Source organism: Eumetopias jubatus, unplaced genomic scaffold (genome assembly GCF_037043125.1).
Source record: "Eumetopias jubatus isolate StellerSeaLion01/CBP00866 unplaced genomic scaffold, mEumJub1_p1.0 scaffold_6, whole genome shotgun sequence".
Taxonomy (NCBI): Eukaryota; Metazoa; Chordata; class Mammalia; order Carnivora; family Otariidae; genus Eumetopias; species Eumetopias jubatus.
This window is the reverse complement of record NW_028274812.1, coordinates 39970418-39990645: the sequence shown is the minus strand read 5'-3', so window position 1 is coordinate 39990645 and position 20228 is coordinate 39970418. Positions and strand designations below refer to the sequence as shown.

The 20228-nt window shown below is 35.1% G+C and overlaps 1 protein-coding gene across 1 annotated transcript in view; it reads right to left on the bottom strand.

Annotated features, from left to right (window-relative positions):
* Positions 1-18837, bottom strand: part of TRDN (triadin) — a 327015-nt gene extending 308178 nt beyond the window's left edge. The window contains exons 1-2 of the mRNA XM_088023743.1: positions 18795-18837; positions 3824-4033 (exon numbers count right to left, since the gene is read on the bottom strand). Of these exons, the coding sequence (XP_087879869.1) occupies positions 3824-4033; positions 18795-18837 (253 nt within the window). The remainder of the gene's footprint in view (positions 1-3823; positions 4034-18794) is intronic.
* Positions 18838-20228: the final 1391 nt, after the last annotated feature.

Sequence of the window (20228 nt, the reverse complement as noted above, 5' to 3'; positions counted from 1 at the left end):
TGTAATTACAATAACTTTTTGTCTGCTAGAGTATTGTATGGCATTTCCTTATATCTAAGTATTTATCTAAAGCTGTATAGCTTGGTAAAATAATTTCCTGAGAGTAGAATAGGTGGTGGCCAGCCTTCAGATTGGCCCCTAATGATCACTGCCTGCTGGTATTCACACCATTATGTAGTCTCTTAGGACAACAAATAGGGTTGACCTGCATAACCAAAAGGATTTTGCAGAACTGACTGTATGTGATTTTCAAGTCTAGATCATAAGAGGTTTTGTGGTTTCTCCCTTGTTCTCTTGGATCTGAGAGCAGCCAGTTGCCATGCTGTGAAGACACACCAGCATTAACTTGACAGCCAAATGAATGAGACATCTTGCCAATGGTTCCACTACCACAGAAAATCTTTCAGATGTCTACATCACCACATCAACAGCCAACTTCTTTACTGCAACCACAAGATATAAGCCTTTCCCAAACTCTTGACCTGCAAAAACTGTTTGGCATAATAAATGTTTATTGTTGTTTTAAACCATTTATTTTTGAAGTAATTTATTATGTAGCAATGGATGACCATTACAAAATATGACAAGTAACATTTCATCTTATAAACATATTTTATTATTTTTAATTCTGATTTTATAAATGTATTAATTTTTAGAGTTGGTCAAAAAATGGATGAAATAAAAATTTTATGATATTTTTTCTTCATAATATAAGAAATTATTCAAAATCAAAATATCAACATTATGTATCCTGTAAGAAATGGATAGCAGAAAACTTACTACATGACAGGCACTCATGGACAGGTGAATAAGACAGTCCCTTCCTCATATAAGTTTAAGTTTCTGAGTGAAACAGACAAGTAAAAAGATACTGATAATACAGTGTGTTAACTGCTGTGAATACAGCTACCCATAAGGTACTAAGGGAATGAAATCACAGTGCAGTGAACTTTTCTTAGGAAATCTGAGACTGTTTTACCAAAAAAGGGAGTAAGTCTTAAAGGATGAATTCATCCTTCAAGAAAATGGAGGACTGAATCTTGATTAGTGATATTAATATTTATGCAGTGTTTGTGATAAAGCAGGTTCTGTTCTAAGCACTTCAAATATATTCACTTATATAATTCTCTTCACAATTTTACTACATAACTACTATTATTGTCCCCACTTTATAGATGATGAAACTGAGGCAAAGAGAGGCCATATGATTTACCCAATATCACACAGGTAGGAGGTTTTAAGATCTGGATTTAATACCAGGGAAACCCAGCACCAGATTTCACATTTTTCACCAATTTACTACACTTTCTGGTTGGGGGGTGAGGGGGTGGGCAGAGGATGGTATGAGCAGAGGCAAGGAAAAGTGAGAATATATGTATTCCTAGGGAAAGAAAGCAGGGAAAAGCAATAGTAAGGATGGCTGGAAATCAGGTTGCATGAGCTGAATTACAAGATGAAAAGAGAGAGCTAAGCCAAGGACTTGAGTTTCATGCCAAGGAATTTATACTTTGGCAATAGGAAATACTTGGTGAAATTTATGTTTTATGAAGATACCTTTGGAGGAACAGTTAAGGGGAGACACTGGAAGAGGGAGGCAAGAAGAAATTGCATTAGTACCCTCAACAGAGAATCAAGGTCTGAAATGTAATAATGGAGACAGTGGTAACCAGAGAAGGGAGGGGATTCATGAGACATATGAGAGTTAGCTGGCATCCAGCATGGTGATTGATTGTGTCCAGCAGACTTAAAAGATGACTTGCAGGTTTCTTTTTGTGGGGAATGGATAGATGGTTAGGTCACTAATAAATATAGGAAACTGGTGGAGGAGGCCTCACACAGATGTGCCTAATAAACACTCCTTGAAAGAAGAAATGAAGCAGCAGTAATACAGAGGCTATTTTTTTCCCCCGTTGAGATGAAATACCAGTAACATAGGCATTATCAATAACACCTAATTATAGCAGTCCAAGGAAGCTCTACCATGGACTGTAAGTATGTCTTACATTTAAGTAATCTAATCTGAAAGTCTAATTACAGGTAGCTACTCATTTTATAAAATAATTAAGAACAAATTCCTTGCAATAGTAATTTCTGTGGTGTACTTATTAAATTATTAACTTTATAAATATGAAATTTATAAGCAATTCTTAAAATATATCTATTGTAAAATTTAAAGACAGTATTTTACAATCATATTTGGTTCCAAAATGTAAATGAATGAAATGCTAGAAAAGGAAAGAATAGACAAAATATCACCATTGATATAGGTTCAAGGGAAATAAAATCATCTAGAGTCATATAACCAAGTTTTCACTTAAAACTCTAGGTCGTAATTTTATATTATAGACATTTCAATTGTATATCCTTTCAAAAGCCTCCATTACACAGTATACACAAAGTATTACTTATTTAGAGAAGAGGTTCACAGTTCTGGATAGTGTTTTTCTTTCATTGACATCATGGGACTTATCTCTACCTGTTAGATAGTGTTCACTTTAGCACAGCTACCAATGGTACTGCAGGAAGAATCATCTCAATCACACCGCCATGTCAATAAACCCAAATGATCCAGTTCTATGACTTTGCAATATTTATACTTGTATTTCTTTCAGTGTAGCCATTGCTTGGGACATATAGTAGGTTCTTGATAAATAATTGCTGATTGAGTATAATACCATAATAAGAAGTAGAGGAGGGGTGCCTGGGTGGCTCAGTCGTTAAGCGTCTGCCTTCACTCAGGTCATGATCCCAGGGTCCTGGGATTGAGCCCCACGTCGGGCTCCCTGCTCCACAAGAGCCCTGCTTCTCCCTCTCCCATTCTCCCTGCTTGTGTTCCCTCTCTCGCTGTGTCTCTCTCTGTCAAATAAATAAAATCTTTAAAAAAAAAAAAGAAGTTGAGGATCCATGACTGTACAGAATGCAACTTATAGTCTTTATAGTTTCTGGTTCCTACTGATTCCACTCCCATTGGAGAAAGAAAATGGGAAGTGGGGGTGAATGGTGCAAATATGTAGGAGCACATTAAGAGCTTAATGAAATGGTTTTTCTTATGGTAAAAAAGATAAATTTATTCATGTATTTAATATTTATTACACACCTGACTGAGTCCTTCCTTTAAGGAACTCACACTCAATAGAGCATGTCAGATGTGGAAATAGACAAATATAATTTTAAAAGTGTTAAAATACCTTGAACAAAGAGATAAACAGTATACTCAAAGATTGAATAGGGCCATAATGAAAATCTGTCTTTCCGCACTTGCATTATTCCTGTTTTACTCCAAACCCATAAGAACACATGGCCACTCAAGATGTAGTATCTCATTACAAGTAATTCTGGGAAAATCCTTTTCACACTCTTTATTTTCAAGAACTCAAAATAGGATGTTTTGATGGGAGGAGCAAAGAGAACGTCTGGAAAGGAAACTTGGAGCCAGATGGTAGAGGGACTTAAAAATGCTTTACACAACTTCCCACTTGTCCAAAAGTTTTTTATTTGGTTTGGTTTGGTTTTAAATTGATAAAGTCCCTGTTCCCAAACCAAATTTCCAAATGAAAAACTTTTTAATCATTATCTTCATGAAACAACATTCAGCTTGTGTTCGGCATTACAAATATGGAAATATATTTCGTTTGAAATCACTGACTACAACAGGCAAAGAAGAATAGAAGGAAATGGGGAAGAAGGAAACCAGACTTCACTGACAAGCAGGCAGTTTGTGGGGCGCTTTATTTCTCACACGAAGGTGAGATGAAAAGAAACGAAGATGGGAGGGAAGGACATTGCTTCTTTTCACGCAATACCCACATTTCATGTATCTTACCTGAAAAGTTTTTGTAATCCACTAGGTCAAACATAACAACAGCAACAGCTGACCATGTGATTATCAGAGCAATGACTAGAAGCCAGGCTGCTGGGGAGCTGAATGTTGTCACTATGTCCTCTGTGACTGTCCTCTTCAGCACTTTTCCAGGGGATTTGGGCACCGATCCATTTTTGCTGTCGATCACAGTTGTGGTAGTTGATGCATTTCCTAATCCAACATTCAGAAAGAAGAATTACAATTTGGAACTTCCTGTCAAATGTTGATGACCAGAAAACCCCACACAGATTATATAAGTATATTTAAGTTGTTTGTACTATTTTCTATAGTAGAGCACACCTCTTTAGTGGCAGGGCCACACTTTCTGCCCACTACCCCAGTATTTACCCTTGACTCAAATCCACATGCCCTAGTGATTAGCATTCCTCCTCTCCTAAGCGCTGTAAATAATACCATGGAAGACACAAACTTTGCCATCACCTTCAATCATTTTTTACTTCTCCCTTACCACCTCCTACATCCACTACCATCAAAGGCAATAGGTTTTTGGTTTATTTTTTTTTTTCCTTTTTCCTTTATTTAGGTTCATATGTCAGTTCTGAATGCAAGCAAAAATGTTTCCTCTGAGGGAGAAACAAAATCAATGATGAAGTAGTTCAAATGGATGAAATCCTTTTTGGATATCCTGGTTTAACTGTACAATTGACCCTTCTATTGACCCCATTCATTTTTATTTGAGAAGGGGCACAGAAGATCTAAGTGATCTTCTGTGGAAAGATGTTGGAAAATCTTATTATATCCAGTAAACTTTTTATTCCTGCTTTCAAAGGTCTACATGTTTATGGAAGAAAATTCAAAAAAATATTAAAAAATAGCAAAATAAATAAATAATCACTTATAATCTCATGACCCAGAAACAAGTGTTCACATGTTCTACTTATACCTACTTTTTTTACATACATATAAATATATAAATATGTTTTATTTGTTTTTGAAGTCATCATCACTCTTTCTGTTATGTTTGGTACTAGGCAATATATTATAAACATGTTCTCTTGCCGGATGTATTCCATAAAATACCACTTAAGTGGCTGCATGGCATGTCACTTCATGGCTATGCATAATTTAGTCAAAAAGCTTTCTACCTTGGGACATGGCAGAATTTTTCTCAGCACATTAATAATTTTTATGTTAGGGGACTTTCCTAAATATAGAATTTCTGGGACAAATAGCATCACTTTTATATTTTATGAGAGTATATATATATATTTGAAAATTAGTATTTTTTGAAATTTTTACATGCCAGGAGTCTCTGTTTTCTTATCCTTGGCAACACTGGGTGTTACCAGTGTTCAAACTATTTGCAATCACGTAGGAAGAAAATTCTGCTTTATTTGTAATTCTTTGATTACTAGAGATGAGCTTTTTGTATGTTTTTTTTCCCTTTACATATTTTATCTTGTGAAATTTTTTGTTTGCTTTTCTATAAACCACCTCCATTTGGTGGTTTAAAAAACTGTATACACATATACATGTGCCCTATCATATGTATGTATATATTTTTACATAGATATATGTATATATAAATATCTATGTGTATGCATGTATATGTATTTATACATATTTACACATTTATACTCATTTAAGAGTGTATTAATGTATGTATATACACAAACACACACGAGAGTAAAATTTTATCTGAAGTTGCAATTTTTCCCCTCAACTGTTTACCTTTTTCTTTTCTTTTTTTTTTAAGATTTATTTTACTTATTTGAGAGAGAGAGAGTGTGCAAGCTGGGGTGAGGAAGGGGCAGAGGGAGAGGGAGAGAGAAACTTGAGCAGACTCCACACTGAATGTGGAGCCTGACACAGGGCTCGATCTCACGACCCTGAGATTACCACCTGAGCTGAAACCAAGAGTTGGATGCTTAACTGACTGTGCCATCCAGGCGCCCCTACCTCTTTCTTTTTGAGGTGTTTTTATATACAGAGCGGTTAAGAATTTTGTAACTCTTTCATTTTATTTCTGCAAAGTTGCTGCCTTTGTATGACTAGCAAGCTCCTCTCATGGAGAGTAGGCACATCTGATTATATTGACAATCCTGGACTCATAGAGAGTTAACTCTAGGGGTAACTTAGAAATCATTTGAAACAACTGTATCATGTTACATTTAAGAACAATTCAAAACCAACCGGAATATTCAAGTGACTCTCATAGCATTTTCAATCTCAAATTACACAGATATGTATATATTGAATACTAAAGAGAAAAAAAATCTCTATTTTTCCAAATTGGACTATTCTAAAAATATTCCAATATTTTTGCCAGAATCACAGCTTAACAACATATTTCATATATTTTAATTATGGGCCACATTATCGATAATAATTTAAGAATTGCATATCACAAAAGGAAATTTTTATTAATCATCTTCTAATATACACAACTAACTATTTCCTTTTTTCTCCTTTTTTTTTTTGAGGGGGGTTCAGGGACAGTGGGAGAGGGAGAGAGAGAATCTTTTTTTTTTTTTAAGATTTTATTTGTTTGACAGAGAGAGACACAACAAGAGAGGAAACACAAGCAGGGGGAGTGGGAGAGGGAGAAGCAGGCTTCCCGCTGAGCAGGGAGCCTGATGTGGGGCTCAATCCCGGGACCCTGGGATCATGACCCCGAGCCGAAGGCAGACACTTAACGACTGAGCCACGCAGGCGCCCCGAGAGAGACTCTTAAGCAGGTTCCACGCCCAGTGCAGAGCTGGATGGGGCTCGATTTCACAGCCCTGAGATCATGACCTGAGCCAAAATCAAGAGTCTGATGTTTAACAGACTGAGCCACCCAGGCACCCCAACAATTAACCATTTTCAATTTTAGTTTTTACCTCTAAATTACATTTTCAAACTAAAAAAACAAACTCCAAATTTTCATACTCTTTTGACACTTCACACAAAATAAATTTCACCTAACTGGAAAGATTACTTGTAGTTACTTTTAGAATGTGCTAAATAATAGCTGAAAGGTTTTAGTATTTTCAAACTGAAGGGAATTGTTTGTATGCCTTGAAGGCCTCAGAGTGGAATTAAAGTGTTCCTTTCAATCTTTCAACCTCTTTCTCTACATTGTACAATTTTTCCTTTCAGTTAGGTCTAGATTTTTCATGGAAACAGTAAAGCAAAACAGGTCTGCCACAGCTTTTATAGACAGGAGAGAGAGATGGAGATTAACTTCCTGGCTAGAAGGTCACTACTGCTCCTCACCTCTGAGTGGAAAACCTCTATATTTGAGGAATGAGGTTAGTGAGACTCGACTTACAGGTTTATGATGGTCGAGAAATTGCTTGGCAAATTTCCTGCTGCATCGAATTATTCAATAAATGGCAACACAACAGCTACTAAACTATATCTTTATTATCAACATCACCATCATCGTTACTTTTACTGCCCCCTCCGCAGCTAGTACAACCATTACTAAAATGGTAAAGAAAGGCCAGAAGGGCAAGATTAACCTCAAAAACAATGGTGGAAATTGAAAGACTAATTCTTCAATAAATGCAGGCATTTTTCTTTTCTTTTAATAAGCGTGTATGTTAGGCTAAGATATTTTCAGGGAGTCAAAATGGGATGTTATGACTCCTTCAATGACTTTCTTAATCAACTAATTTACTTCTTGTGATAGACAAGAAGGACACATACTGTAATTTATTCATATTAATGGAGAATGTTTTGCCCCATTAACAAACCAAGAGAGATGATCTATAACAAATAAAGTTATTTTGTTACAATACAAATGTTTACAGTTTCAACGGATTTGTTAAACTAGAAAGACAAATTTTGAAACTTCTAACAGCTGTGTACACAGGGTGCTTAGAATTTGAATCCAGTTCATATGAAAATTTTTAGTTATTGGGGGAAGAAATGAAAATATCACATGCAAAATTAAGTACTTTAGTTAATAAAGTGTTACTTTTTAAATTTGTTTCTTTACCAATAAGTAGTACTATCCTTCTCTTGATAAAAATAAGTGCCATAAAATCCTATCACTGACTGGGAAAAAGAAAATCAAATACATTCAAGTGTATAATTAGTAGGTATTAATAATAACCAAACATAACTAATACAACCATTTTTAGGTGACAATAGTAATTTAGCCCATATTTTTGAGAGATTAAAAAGCTAATGAGGGGATCAATGGGAAAATGAATTAATTAAGATTTTGAAATGATGTTAGGTAGAAATTAACAATAGCAACAACAAATCTCCTTTCTTTTCTGAAAAGCTATGTGAATACATATCCCAAGGTCATGAACTCAATTAAGTTGAAATGATAGCAAGATGGAAAAATACCTTTAAAAAACAGATTTCACAGACTGTACTTGAGATGGATCTCAAAGAAGGAAAAATTAGAACGAAATCATATCATATCCTTTCATTGATTTTTGTGCCAAATTCCCATCACTTCTAATGGCAGTTCTGAAAATGGATGAAGGATAGGAGTGCTTCGAAGTGCAATTTAAGATCCAAGTGGGGCTACAAGTGAATCAAACCTTTGGAATAATGATTTGCCGGAGAGTAAGTGAATTACAAGTGTTTAGGAGAGGCCACCTGAAAGTTGATATGTTGCTAATCTCCAGTTTTTTAACCTCTGGAAGACTTCCTACTACTGCTAGATGGAGAACACCGGAAGAATTGCTTTTGCACTTCAGATTCACTTCAATGAACTGGGTTTGAGAGAGTATTTCTGTAGACAGTATCATACACACGTGCTTGGTATCTTGAAACCAAAAGAACACATTTACTGGGATTTGATACAAATTAGTTGAATCCTGATCACATTTTCTTTTTTCCTGGTCACATTTTTAAAAAACAAAAAATTTTTAAAGGGACAAAAACTTTTATACATTTTTTTCTTTTTTTATCAGAAAAATGAGAAACCATATAAATTCAGAAAGCAATGCAAGTTCAGCATTAAAATGAGACCTTCCATATTTAAAAGAACTGATATTATTATGAATCCCAAATTTTATTTCACCTTATAACACTGCCAAAACAGTGGATGAAAATGTTAACACTAAATGATTTTTAAATTTTTTCCTATGTGTTTTTGTCTTCACATCCTCAAAATTCCCACTTAAAAATTAATCAAGACTCAAAGATGTTGAAAATAAATTCTGGGTATCCAGCAATTTGAAAATAATCTGAAGGTTATACTGCTTATGGAAAATTATGTGTTTCCTTTGTTATGGAAACACACTAAATTGTGCCTTTCATTTTCCATTCGAATTTACTGCAGAAGCCACACAGAGCCAAGAGGAATAAAGTTGAGGGGAAATAAACTGCCTTCTCTGACAGCTGGTCAAGATAAATGTGAAGAACAGAGTGTGTAATCTGAGATTATTTAATGTTTGAGAAGTACTTTGAAGATGACAAGAGCTAGTTATTGATATGGTGGAAAAAATGAGAGGTAAATATTACTGAGAAATTTGACATGGGCAATGCTCCTGGAAAGTTGGCATCTCAGAGCAGCTAGGATATGTAGCAGTATTTTCCATGCCTACTTTTTAATTCCATTCCTTCTGATTTCATACAAATTATTTTGATTGCCAGAAAGTTAGAATCAGCTTCCAAAGAAGTGGGGATCTGGCTGAAAGACCATGTGACTCTGCCCCATAAAGTAAGATTAGGGCTGCTTATGTGTGATTCCAAAGACCCAGCTTCACAGTCAGGTTAGGCACTGAAGACTAAATCACACGCCTCCTAAAAGAAGTCACTTAACCTCATCATGCCTTATTAATCAGATCAAACTGCCAAGTACACTTGCCTATTATTATTCCTAGGGGAAACTGACAATGCAATCTCTTCCAGGACGCTCAGGAAAGACACCTATATTCTAGGATGGTATAAATAAAATATTACATTCTCATTACATAAAAGCATTAATTCTGAATTTTGCATTCTACTATGTGATATGGTTTGTGGAGTACTTCAATGCTGTATTTTTCCATCGAAAATCTGAGAACAAAGTACAGAGAAGGAGAATATACTATCAATGGCATTATAAAAATATGTATTATTCCAAAATTATATTAAGAATGTAATTCCCAATTACAAGTAAGAATTACCTTTACTATATTTAAGTGCTCCAGAAAACACATGTAAGTAAGAATTTTGGAGAAAATTTGCTAAAAATATCTTTTGGCAAATAAAGTTGAAAAATGAAAAATCCATCTTTTATCAGTCCTGGTGTCTGCAGAATATCTATGTATCACAAATATAGGCATCGGTGACAATAAAATTATGGTTTTCTACAAGTATATATAAATCGAGTGAAAAAGATTTTGAGAGGCAAGATAAACCATGACAATTCACAAAAACAGACTTTGTCAAAATAATCCTAAGTGCTGTAATTGAAATATATATATGTTTTATATATTTATGTATATATGTAGTTGATAAACCATAATAAATACCCCTAGAGTAACTTTTAGAAAACTTCAGATTCTAGGCACTTAAAAAAAAAAAAACTATTCACTCTCTTTCAAGGTAAAAATAGCTTTGTCTCACACCAGAAACAGACGTCCTGCCAATTTCAATGAAAGCCCTAAATTGCCACCTTTTCTCTGAGATTTTTGATTTGATCATTGTGATGATATTTCAGAGGATAATTTAGCAGTCTAATCTACCTGCAGAGGTGGCCAATATATACTTATTTTTTACATTAACTAACAATCCTTCCTACCAACCCACTCCCCATACTCTTCCAGCAGAAGAATTTCTTTTTCTAGTAGTGGAACTAGAAAGTGAACCCTCATCTAACTCCCAGCCACCGGACTGGTTCTTTAAAACAAGCCTGACCATTCAGAACACCCTCTTGCCCATGACTGTAAAGGGATGGGCAATCAGAATCCTCCACATTTTTTTGTGGAGCTCTTGAATGACACTCTATTTCTGCTGAGGTTGACAAACTGTCTTTTCCTGTATTAACTCTGGTAAGCTCAGTCTTCCCCTACCTCTTGAACTTTTCATTTTCAACTTAGCAGTTTCTACTTTTTCTATAAGTAGTAAACTGAATTAGAGATGAAGAGCAATGATGAGTACATAACTAGAATTCATTTTTTTGAAACAAAATGTGTTGAACTCCTAACACATTACAGGTAAAATGCATTGTGTTTTACCAATCCAAAGTGGGCAAGGATTTCTGAGGAATTCCTTTTTTTCTATTTAAGAAAACCCAAAAAAAAACCCCACTCTTAAAATCCAACTTCTTTTTTTTTTTTTTAAAGATTTTATTTATTTATTTGAGAGAGAGAGAGAGAGAATGAAAGAGAAAGCACGTGAGACGGGGGGAGGGTCAGAGGGAGAAGCAGACTCCCTGCCGAGCAGGGAGCCCGATGCGGGACTCGATCCAGGCACTCCAGGATCATGACCTGAGCCGAAGGCAGTTGCTCAACCAACTGAGCCACCCAGGCGCCCCAATCCAACTTCTTTTTTAAAGAATTTCAACTCCTTAGTGATATTTCTGTGTTCTTTTGAAATAAACACTATTGTTTTTACCTGTGATTATATGTTTTTGATAAATACAATGACATAAAATTATCTTGACTTTTGTATACTTCTTTTTTTGTTGTTCAACAAGGCTCTAGGATGAGAGTAAGTCATCTATCTGTTAGTAGCATGTAGTACTTTAGCCCTTTATAGACGGTGAGGTCTGAATAAACAATAAATGTGAAAAACTTCTTAAGTTTAGCCAAAGGGAATCAGATTTTAAAATTACCATATTAAATAACCACAATATTTCTGCATATAGAAGGCTTTGCAATATATAGTGACTTCTAACCAGAGAAATATATTAAATAAAAAGCAAAATATACTTTCATGAGAGATGCAAATGTTCAAATAAGAGATACTTTACTGAAAGAAGTAAAAGCATATCTGTGCATCTCGTAAGTGGGAAATTTAACTGGTCAAAATAATTCAGGCTCCAACAGATAAGGAAAGACTAGTGGGTTAGAGAAAAAGATGTGCATTTCTTTGACTGAAAAAAGCATATATTTACTAAATAATGTCTATAATTAAGCAGACACCTTTTTTCTAATTAGGCAATTAGCACTAGCATCTGCAATGTTATTAGGGTTGTTGTCTCCAAAAGGTGCAATATCTGGGAGAGATTTCTACAACCAGATCAGGCACAGTAAGTGTACAGATGAATAAAAGTGCTGATGGGTCAACTTACAAATGCATGATGATGCATCTTCTTAGTCAGTGGGGCCTCCCATAACAAAATACCACAGACTGGATGTCTTAAGAGAAATTTTTTTTTCTCACAGTTCTGAGGCTAGAAATTCTGGAAGACAGTGCCAGCATAGTCAGATTCTGGTGAGGACTCTCTTCCTGACTTGGAGATGGCTGCCTTCTCACTGTGTCATCTCATAGGAGAGAGAGAACCAGCAAGCTCTCTACTACCTCGGAATATAAGGGAACTAATCCCATCATTAGGGCTCCACTTTCATGACCTCATCTGAACCTAATTACCTTCCAAAGGCCCTGTCTCCAAATACCCAAATACCATCATGTTGGGGGTTAGAGCTTCAACATGTAAATTTGGGAGTAACTCGATTCAGTCCCTACCATGCATATTTCTATTTGATTATTTAAAAATTGCTCAAATTGGGACACCTTGGAGGCTCAGTCAGTTAAGTGTCTGCCTTCTGCTCAGGTCATGATCCCAGGGTCCTGGGATCAAGTCCCACATCGGGTTTCTTGCTCAGCGGGGAGCCTGCTTCTCTCTCTGCCTGCCGCTCCCCCTGCTTGTGCTTTCTCTCTTTCTCTCTCTTTCTGACAAATAAATAAATACAATCTTTTAAAAATTGCTCAAATGAATATTAATATATTTTAAGCTTAATAAGCATAGCTATTTTAATAGAGCTCTACCTTTCATGTTAAAATAATGGAAATCATGGCCACGGTCCCTTACTACCCATACATGCCTAAGTGGCCCAAATCAAAATGTCAGAGGGTACTACATATTGTGAGGTAGTTTAGGGATGGAAATTAATCAACAAGACCATGAAATCACTTTTTTATAGCAATGATTTTGACAGGTTCCATCAGACTTATTAAGGAAAATAATCCATCCTCACCTCATGAATGCAGGAAGTCTCATGCAAGAAGCAAAGCCATCTTAGGGTCTCTCTGATTTTATAAGTTTGAAGTTTGTGGATGGAATCTACAGAAAGTCTCCCAAATTCTGTGAATTTGGTTTCAGGTAAACAGAAGTTAGACTCTGGTTCCTAGCAAATATGATTTGAACAGGACAGACTTAAGATCAATAAACTATATTCAAGTTCCTTTGAGAAATTAATTTTCTAGCATTTTATGTTTGGGTTGACTCATTTTCTTCCTGGGCCAAATATGCATAATTGAAATGCTTTACCTAGCCCCAGCATTCCTCCTACTAAATTGCCCCATTGTCACTGAATCACAAACTCACTGAAATAGAAAAGGCTTGAGTAATGACATGCTATTTCAATTCAGAAAAAAATACTAAACTCAGTGCTTCAAAATCATTAGCTTTTCATGATTTGTTGATTCTAATGTGTGTTCTTTACTTCCTTTTTCTTAAAGACATTTTCATGGAAATCAACTATTCCTTAAGAATTAATCATCTCCTGCTGCTTTTACCCAACATAGAGTCATAATCCCACCATTGCAGTGTCACAATAGCTTCTACTTTATTTTCATTAAGAAAGTGTGACAGTCTCCCCCCAAAACCCCAAAAAGGCACACGAGGTATTCATACTCTTTTCACATAAATGTATTCAGTATAATAATAAGGGCTTCATGTAAAACTTCTTAAAACTACACTCATAAAATAATGGGTTTCTCACATTCCCATCAGTTACATTCGGGAAATTTAAGAAAATGTAAGAACTAAGATCTAAATTTCTTTCAAGTTTACTTCTCTGGGTGAGTTTTTAGGTAATTGTTTCATGACTCAACCTGGCTTGTTTTTTGATATATTTAAATATAAATAAAACTAAACCTATGTTTTCTATTTATAAGGAAACTTCCATCCATTTGTTGGAAAAAGAGTAATAATTTAATAATTTCATCTTTGTCATATGTACACGTAAATTAATAATGATATTTTAGAGTATATAACCATTCATATAGCCAATTTAATATTAATACAACCAATAATAGAGTATTTATTGAGTACCCCAGGGGCTTTTGAAATAAAAGTTGCAAGAAAGTATCCTTATTTTTTTTAAAGATTTTATTTATTTATTTGAGAGAGAGAGAATGAGAGATAGAGAGCACGAGAGGGAAGAGGGTCAGAGGGAGAAACAGACTCCTTGCTGAGCAGGGAGCCCAATGTGGGACTCGATCCCAGGACTCCAAGATCATGACCTGAGCCGAAGGCAGTCACTTAGCCAACTGAGCCACCCAGGTGCCCTAAAGTATCCTTATTTTTTTACAACTTTAATTATGAGTAATACAAATTGACACTTTCTATAGTTACTCCAGATTTAATGCTATTGCTATAATTTGAAAACAGATCCAAAGAATTTCTAAAATTGTCAATAAAGCAAAATATTTAATAATTTTGGTGAGAAAAGACATATACTTAGAATTGAGCACCACTGTACTAGGATATTATTATATTTTGTTTAACTTGAACCCACATCATCACTAAGCCATTTGAAAAGTTTAGAACAGATCAGAATTGTATAGCCAGAGCCTTCATCTTTCTGGATTGAGTCCACATATCTCATGAAGAAAATACCCTATCACACGAAGAAAATACAGGCGAAAAATCTAGAGAGAGATAAGATTTGTTGTGTTGTTTAAAATCATTTAATCTATGGGAAAAAAACAGCTTCCTGTGCTTTTCAAAGGACTTCTAAATGAGCTTGAAGCTCCTTTATGCATTTCTGAAAAGAACATTAAGGTATCCATGCTCATATTTTAAAAATGCAAGCAATTAGGTAAACACAAATAATACTTTATACAAATCTTTCTTTTAAGGAGTTCATGGAGTTTTAGAAACAGCTGATAAAGCTGCACACATGTATAGAATGGAGCAAGTATTCTCATCCTCTTTGATATGAAAGGAAACCAAAAAAGGGGAGTTAAAGAGAACCAGTTTTCCAAAGTCTACTCATTACCGGAATTTTCAAAGAATTCGTGTTGCTTAGTCCCTAATATTTAATCTTTTGAAATGTTTGTCCAAATAGACCTAATACTGATCTTAAATTTTATGTATGGAAGATGCCACTCATTGACAACTCATAAAAAAGGCTTTATCTCTGGCCAATTACAGTTCTGAAACAAAACAATTTTAAAAAGCAAAGATAAAAACAAAATGATAACTAATTGAACTTTTCCTAACTCCTTCACACCCTCAACATTTCAGCTTCAGTTTCACAAGGCAGAAGAGCAGTCATTTTATTGAGTATTCTAGAGATAAAATTATATCCTCAGCACCTCAAAGAGTAAGAAATAAATGGAAAATTAGGACCCTGTCCTCTAAGAACCTACTTGGTATTTACTGTCAAGTGAACTCAACTTTGGTATTATGGCTGCGGACTGGGCGAGAGGAGCTACTTTCCTCAGTCAGTCCAGGGTGGATTCCAGGTGTTGGGACCATCAGTGTGACAGAGGACAGTGAAATCCCCTATCCCCTCATTTCAAATAGCTTATCTGGATAGGATTTTACTATTGAAAGACCAGTATTTCTGACATTTAGATCATTCAGAGCAGTTATTTCTCTGGAGTGAGCATTTTTATAAGCTTTATTTGACTAAGCTTATTCAAGCATTACAGCTGCATTAGATAAGTATCACCAAGCCATAGCAGATTCCATAAAATAAGCTTTATAAAATTGTGGTTGCCCAATAGCATGCTCTTTTGGAAACTACTAAGCACCCTTCCCTTGAGTAACATAGCTCTAGAGCTATGCGTTACAGGATGTTTGAAATCCAATGTCTCTTTCTACCTTAGAAGGGGAGAAAAGAAATGGAAAACAGTTCAGGAAGCTTTTTTTTTTTAATTAAAAAATCACTTTTCCTTTTTAATTTTATAACAAAAGGGAAATGCATTAAATAGTCAAATTTGAATATTAAACCCTTTGGTTCAGCATTAGAGGAAGTTCTTCAAAAATAGCACTGACTCTTTTCCACACCTTATTTCTGATTAAATGTGTTCCTATAAAAGACTCTTCAGATACTAAAAAGAATCAGATCATAAATAAGTTTTGCTAAGGCAGTATTCAGGAGAAAATTATAATGGCTAATATTCTAGTCCCAAAACTGATCATAATTATATTGCTTTAGGCTTCTATAAAATCTCTGTTCCAAAGAAACCAAAAATCGTCACACAAACCAGACTTTCTGGAGATATATGTATATATATCTGTGATTTCATGGGAAAAGCAGTCATTTCAGAAACCACAGTAACTCATAAAAAGCATTCGGTTAATTGGCAAAGGAGATCATATAAGTGAAGTTTGTCAAAACTTAATGTGGTAAAAGGTTGATTTGTCATTTGGCAAGAAAGTTAAACAGTTCGCTAGGGCTGTCAAAACAGAGAACCACAAACTGGGTGACTTAAACAACAGAAAATTTTGCCTCACAGTTCCAGAAGCCAAAAATCTAGAATCAAGGTGTTGTTCCTTTTGAGAATGCGGAGGGAAAAATCCTCCACAACCTTCCTCTGGGCTTTAAATGGCATTCATATAGCATTCTCGCTGTATGCACGTCTATTTCAAAATTTTCCCCTTTCTATATGGACACCAATCAGATTGTCTTGGAGCCCATGCTGTTGACCTAATTTTAGCTTGATTACCTCTGTGAAGACGCTATCTCCAAATAAGGTCACATTCTGAGGTACTGGGTAGTTAGGTCCTCAACTTAAGAATGATGGGGAGAGGTGCACAGTTCAACCCATGACAAGTACTGCTACATAGTCTCTTCACTCTATTATCACCAGAAGTATCTTATGAAAGATTAAGTTAAATCTATTCTAAGGCATTACCATTAATGACTTGTGTAAAACGAAGCCTTGAATTAATCAAATTGTCATGAAAATTCGTAATTCTTTCTCAAATTCCACAGATAACTTGAAACTGTGAAATTATTCAAGTGATGGTCTTGGTAATAAGGCTCCATTATGTTCCTTCTGTTATAGAAATGTTAAATTTTAAAAACACATGTATGTATAAATGTCTGTATTTTAAAATATCTATGTGCTCATACACACACACAAACACCACAAGTTAGTCAGGCAAATGCCATCAACATATTTTAATGAAATGATGGAATATCAAAGCCCCAAATAACTGCAATTAGGTCAGATATTTAACACAGCTACTTGTCCAAATTCTTCATTTTTTTCACTAAATTGAAATATTAGATTCTTTTAACCAAGTAAGTAATCCTGTCCTTTATGCTTTAATCTATAAACTATAATGTAAGTAAAGACAACATATTTTACTTATTGCCAAAGGATTCAACATTTATGGATGTCATGTTTTCAGAGACAATTTTATTACAGGTTTGTAGACTTTATATGATTTAATTATAATATGTCCTAAAAATAATGATTCCTAAATCAAAATATTTACAATAAAAATATTTCTCCAAAGAATACATCCTTCCTTTATTTACGCTAAGAAATGGAAAAAAAAAATTGCTGTAATAATTGGGAAATGCCTAATACATGAATGTAATTAAACAGAATGAAATCTTAGCTATATTATTTGTTGATTGATCCTAAGAAAATTTACTAAGCAAAATCTGCCCTCACACATTTATAACACTGGGAACTTTTTGGGATTAATAAATAAAAGCCATAATGTGAAATGTCAAAACATGGATTTGGACATATTTTTTAGTATTATTTAGATATATCTTTAGTGTTAAGAAAAAAAAAAGCAGCAAGTTTTTCAATTTATCACTCAGTCCTGAAGAATTCTCAGTAGTCACTCATCACACCTCTTTCTCCAACAAAAATGCCTAAAAACTGAAACAAAAAACAAACACAAACAAGCAAAAATAAGTCCATATTATGGTTTCAGCCCAGAATATGCCTCCATAGTATGGAAACAGTGTTGTTACCCTGTCTGTGAGAACCACATTTCTCTATCCATAAAATAACAACAACATTTGAACCAGTAGATTCCATAGTATGACTGAAAAGCATTGATAGCAAAATAGAAACATTTCCTGGTTTCCAGCAAATTGTTTCTCATGAAATTGATCTATAAAATCTGTCTTAATTATGTAAAGCAGAACATTTTAATAAAATCACTTATTAATTTATTCCATTGTTCATTTGTACTTTTCACAGATCTTATGAATAAAAATCTTTTCCAAAATTCATTATTCTAGTAGTGCTTTCTTCGACACAATATTTTATTATTTTTCATATGGCACTTTCTGTAGTCACATCCTCCTCAGACTCTGTGACCTAAAGCAAGCTATTAGTGAATGGGACAAAATCAATTTGCCCTGCATGGATCGTGATGAAAGACTGAGTAGCTGCTAAGTGGACTTTTCCATAAATAGATTTGCAAATCTAAATGAGAAATTAAAAAGCATTCAAGTATTCTTTTTATCTTCTCTTAAAATGGCTTTGGTTCTTCTGAAAGGAGAGAGTAATCAGAAAAATCCTCATCCGGTTATCCTAAAAAGACATTAAGAATATGCCACAGGTCAATAGCAAAAGGTTAGGGATGGAGCAATAAACTGGGAGCTGGGGGAGGGCTGACTAGGGGACCCTGCGGGTGTCACTTCACCTGTCTGCAAGCCAGTCAGTCTCTGCAAATGTAAATCAGGGATCGGCCCCTCCCTTCAGTGACCAAAACCAGTTGACAGTGAAACCACGTGAAATTCTTCAAGGGAAATCATAGAGCTCAGGAAGTGCCATTATGGGAATGTGACCTATAGAAAGGTCCTAGGTGCATTAGACGTACTTTCACACACGTGACGCAAATCAACAGACTGTATAACTGCCATCTCCACCTCTGAGGCCCTGTTAGCTCCAGTCACTCATCCCTTCCAATTATACACTTGGGCAAACCCGAAATGTCTGTGATTCCTGGTACACACTCTTCTGTGAATGTGAGCGCTCTGCAGCCTAGGTCTGAAAAAACTTCACCTGATTGTTCACCTTGCCCCTTACTACTTCTTCAGGACTCCATTTTATTGAAACACAACCACACCCATTCATTTACGTACTATCTTTTGTCTATTTTCTATGTTTTCCTGCTTTAGTACCGGAGTTGAACAGTTGCAACTGAGATCATATGGCCCACCAAATCTAAAATATTTACTATTTGGCCCTTTACAGTAAAAGCTTGCCAATTCCTGCTCTTTGAGTTAAGGAGAGTAACTGACAAAGTAGGAACTTAAAAATAGATATTTAATGGTTTTAAAATTAGGAAAAATAATTTAAGCTAGCATTTACTAAATGTTAATCAGGCATACAGGAGGTCTATATGGCACAGAGATATAAAAGTAAGGTTAAGATGGGACAGGGCTGGGTTGGAATCCCGGCTTTGCTCTTTTCTAGCTATTGGACCTTAGTGTTCACCAGTAAAACCGAGATCATTCAAATGACCTCACTGGATTATCATGAGGAACAAAGCATTTAGCACAGTGTTAGGCACAATAACTATTAACTCCTTTCCCTCTTTTGTTAACTTTCTCCAGCTTAATTTATTATTGATAATGGTCATAAAGATTCTTCCAAATAAATATGGCCCTTTTTTAGGATTTATTTATTTATTTTAGAGATTGAGAGAGAGCACGAGTGGGAGGGGCAGAGGAAGAGGGAGAAAGAATCTCAAGCAGACTCCACCTATTGAGCTTGGAGCCCCACATGGGACTTGATCTCATGACCCTGAGATCATGACCCTGAGAATATGACCTGAGCCAAAACCAATAGTCCGGTGCTTAACCGACTATGCCACCCAGGCATCCCTAAATATGGCCTTTTTAAATGTCTCTCTTAGGGGAAAATTACTTCAGCTCCATCCATTCTTTTTGCCTGTGTATGGACTTTTGAAGTACTGAGATTAAACTTCTTTTTCATGTATATGATAATTGAGGTTATATTACTGAGAATGTAAGCCCTGGAGGCTCAGAGGTTCATTTCTTTGAAGAGACTTTACATTGCAAAGTATACAACTGATGTTCAACTCACTCATAACCACCATTATAATAAAGCCAAGAAATGGAAACAGTTCAGAAATGTATTTCTCCAACCAATGTGCAGAACCCATAAGGGGTAAAATCATGCATTTTCATTCATATGAAAACTTCATAGTATTTTTAATGTATTAACCACCAATTACAAAAAGCAGAGCATTGCCGTTTTTGTTCATCTCTTCTGCAGTTTGGTGCTA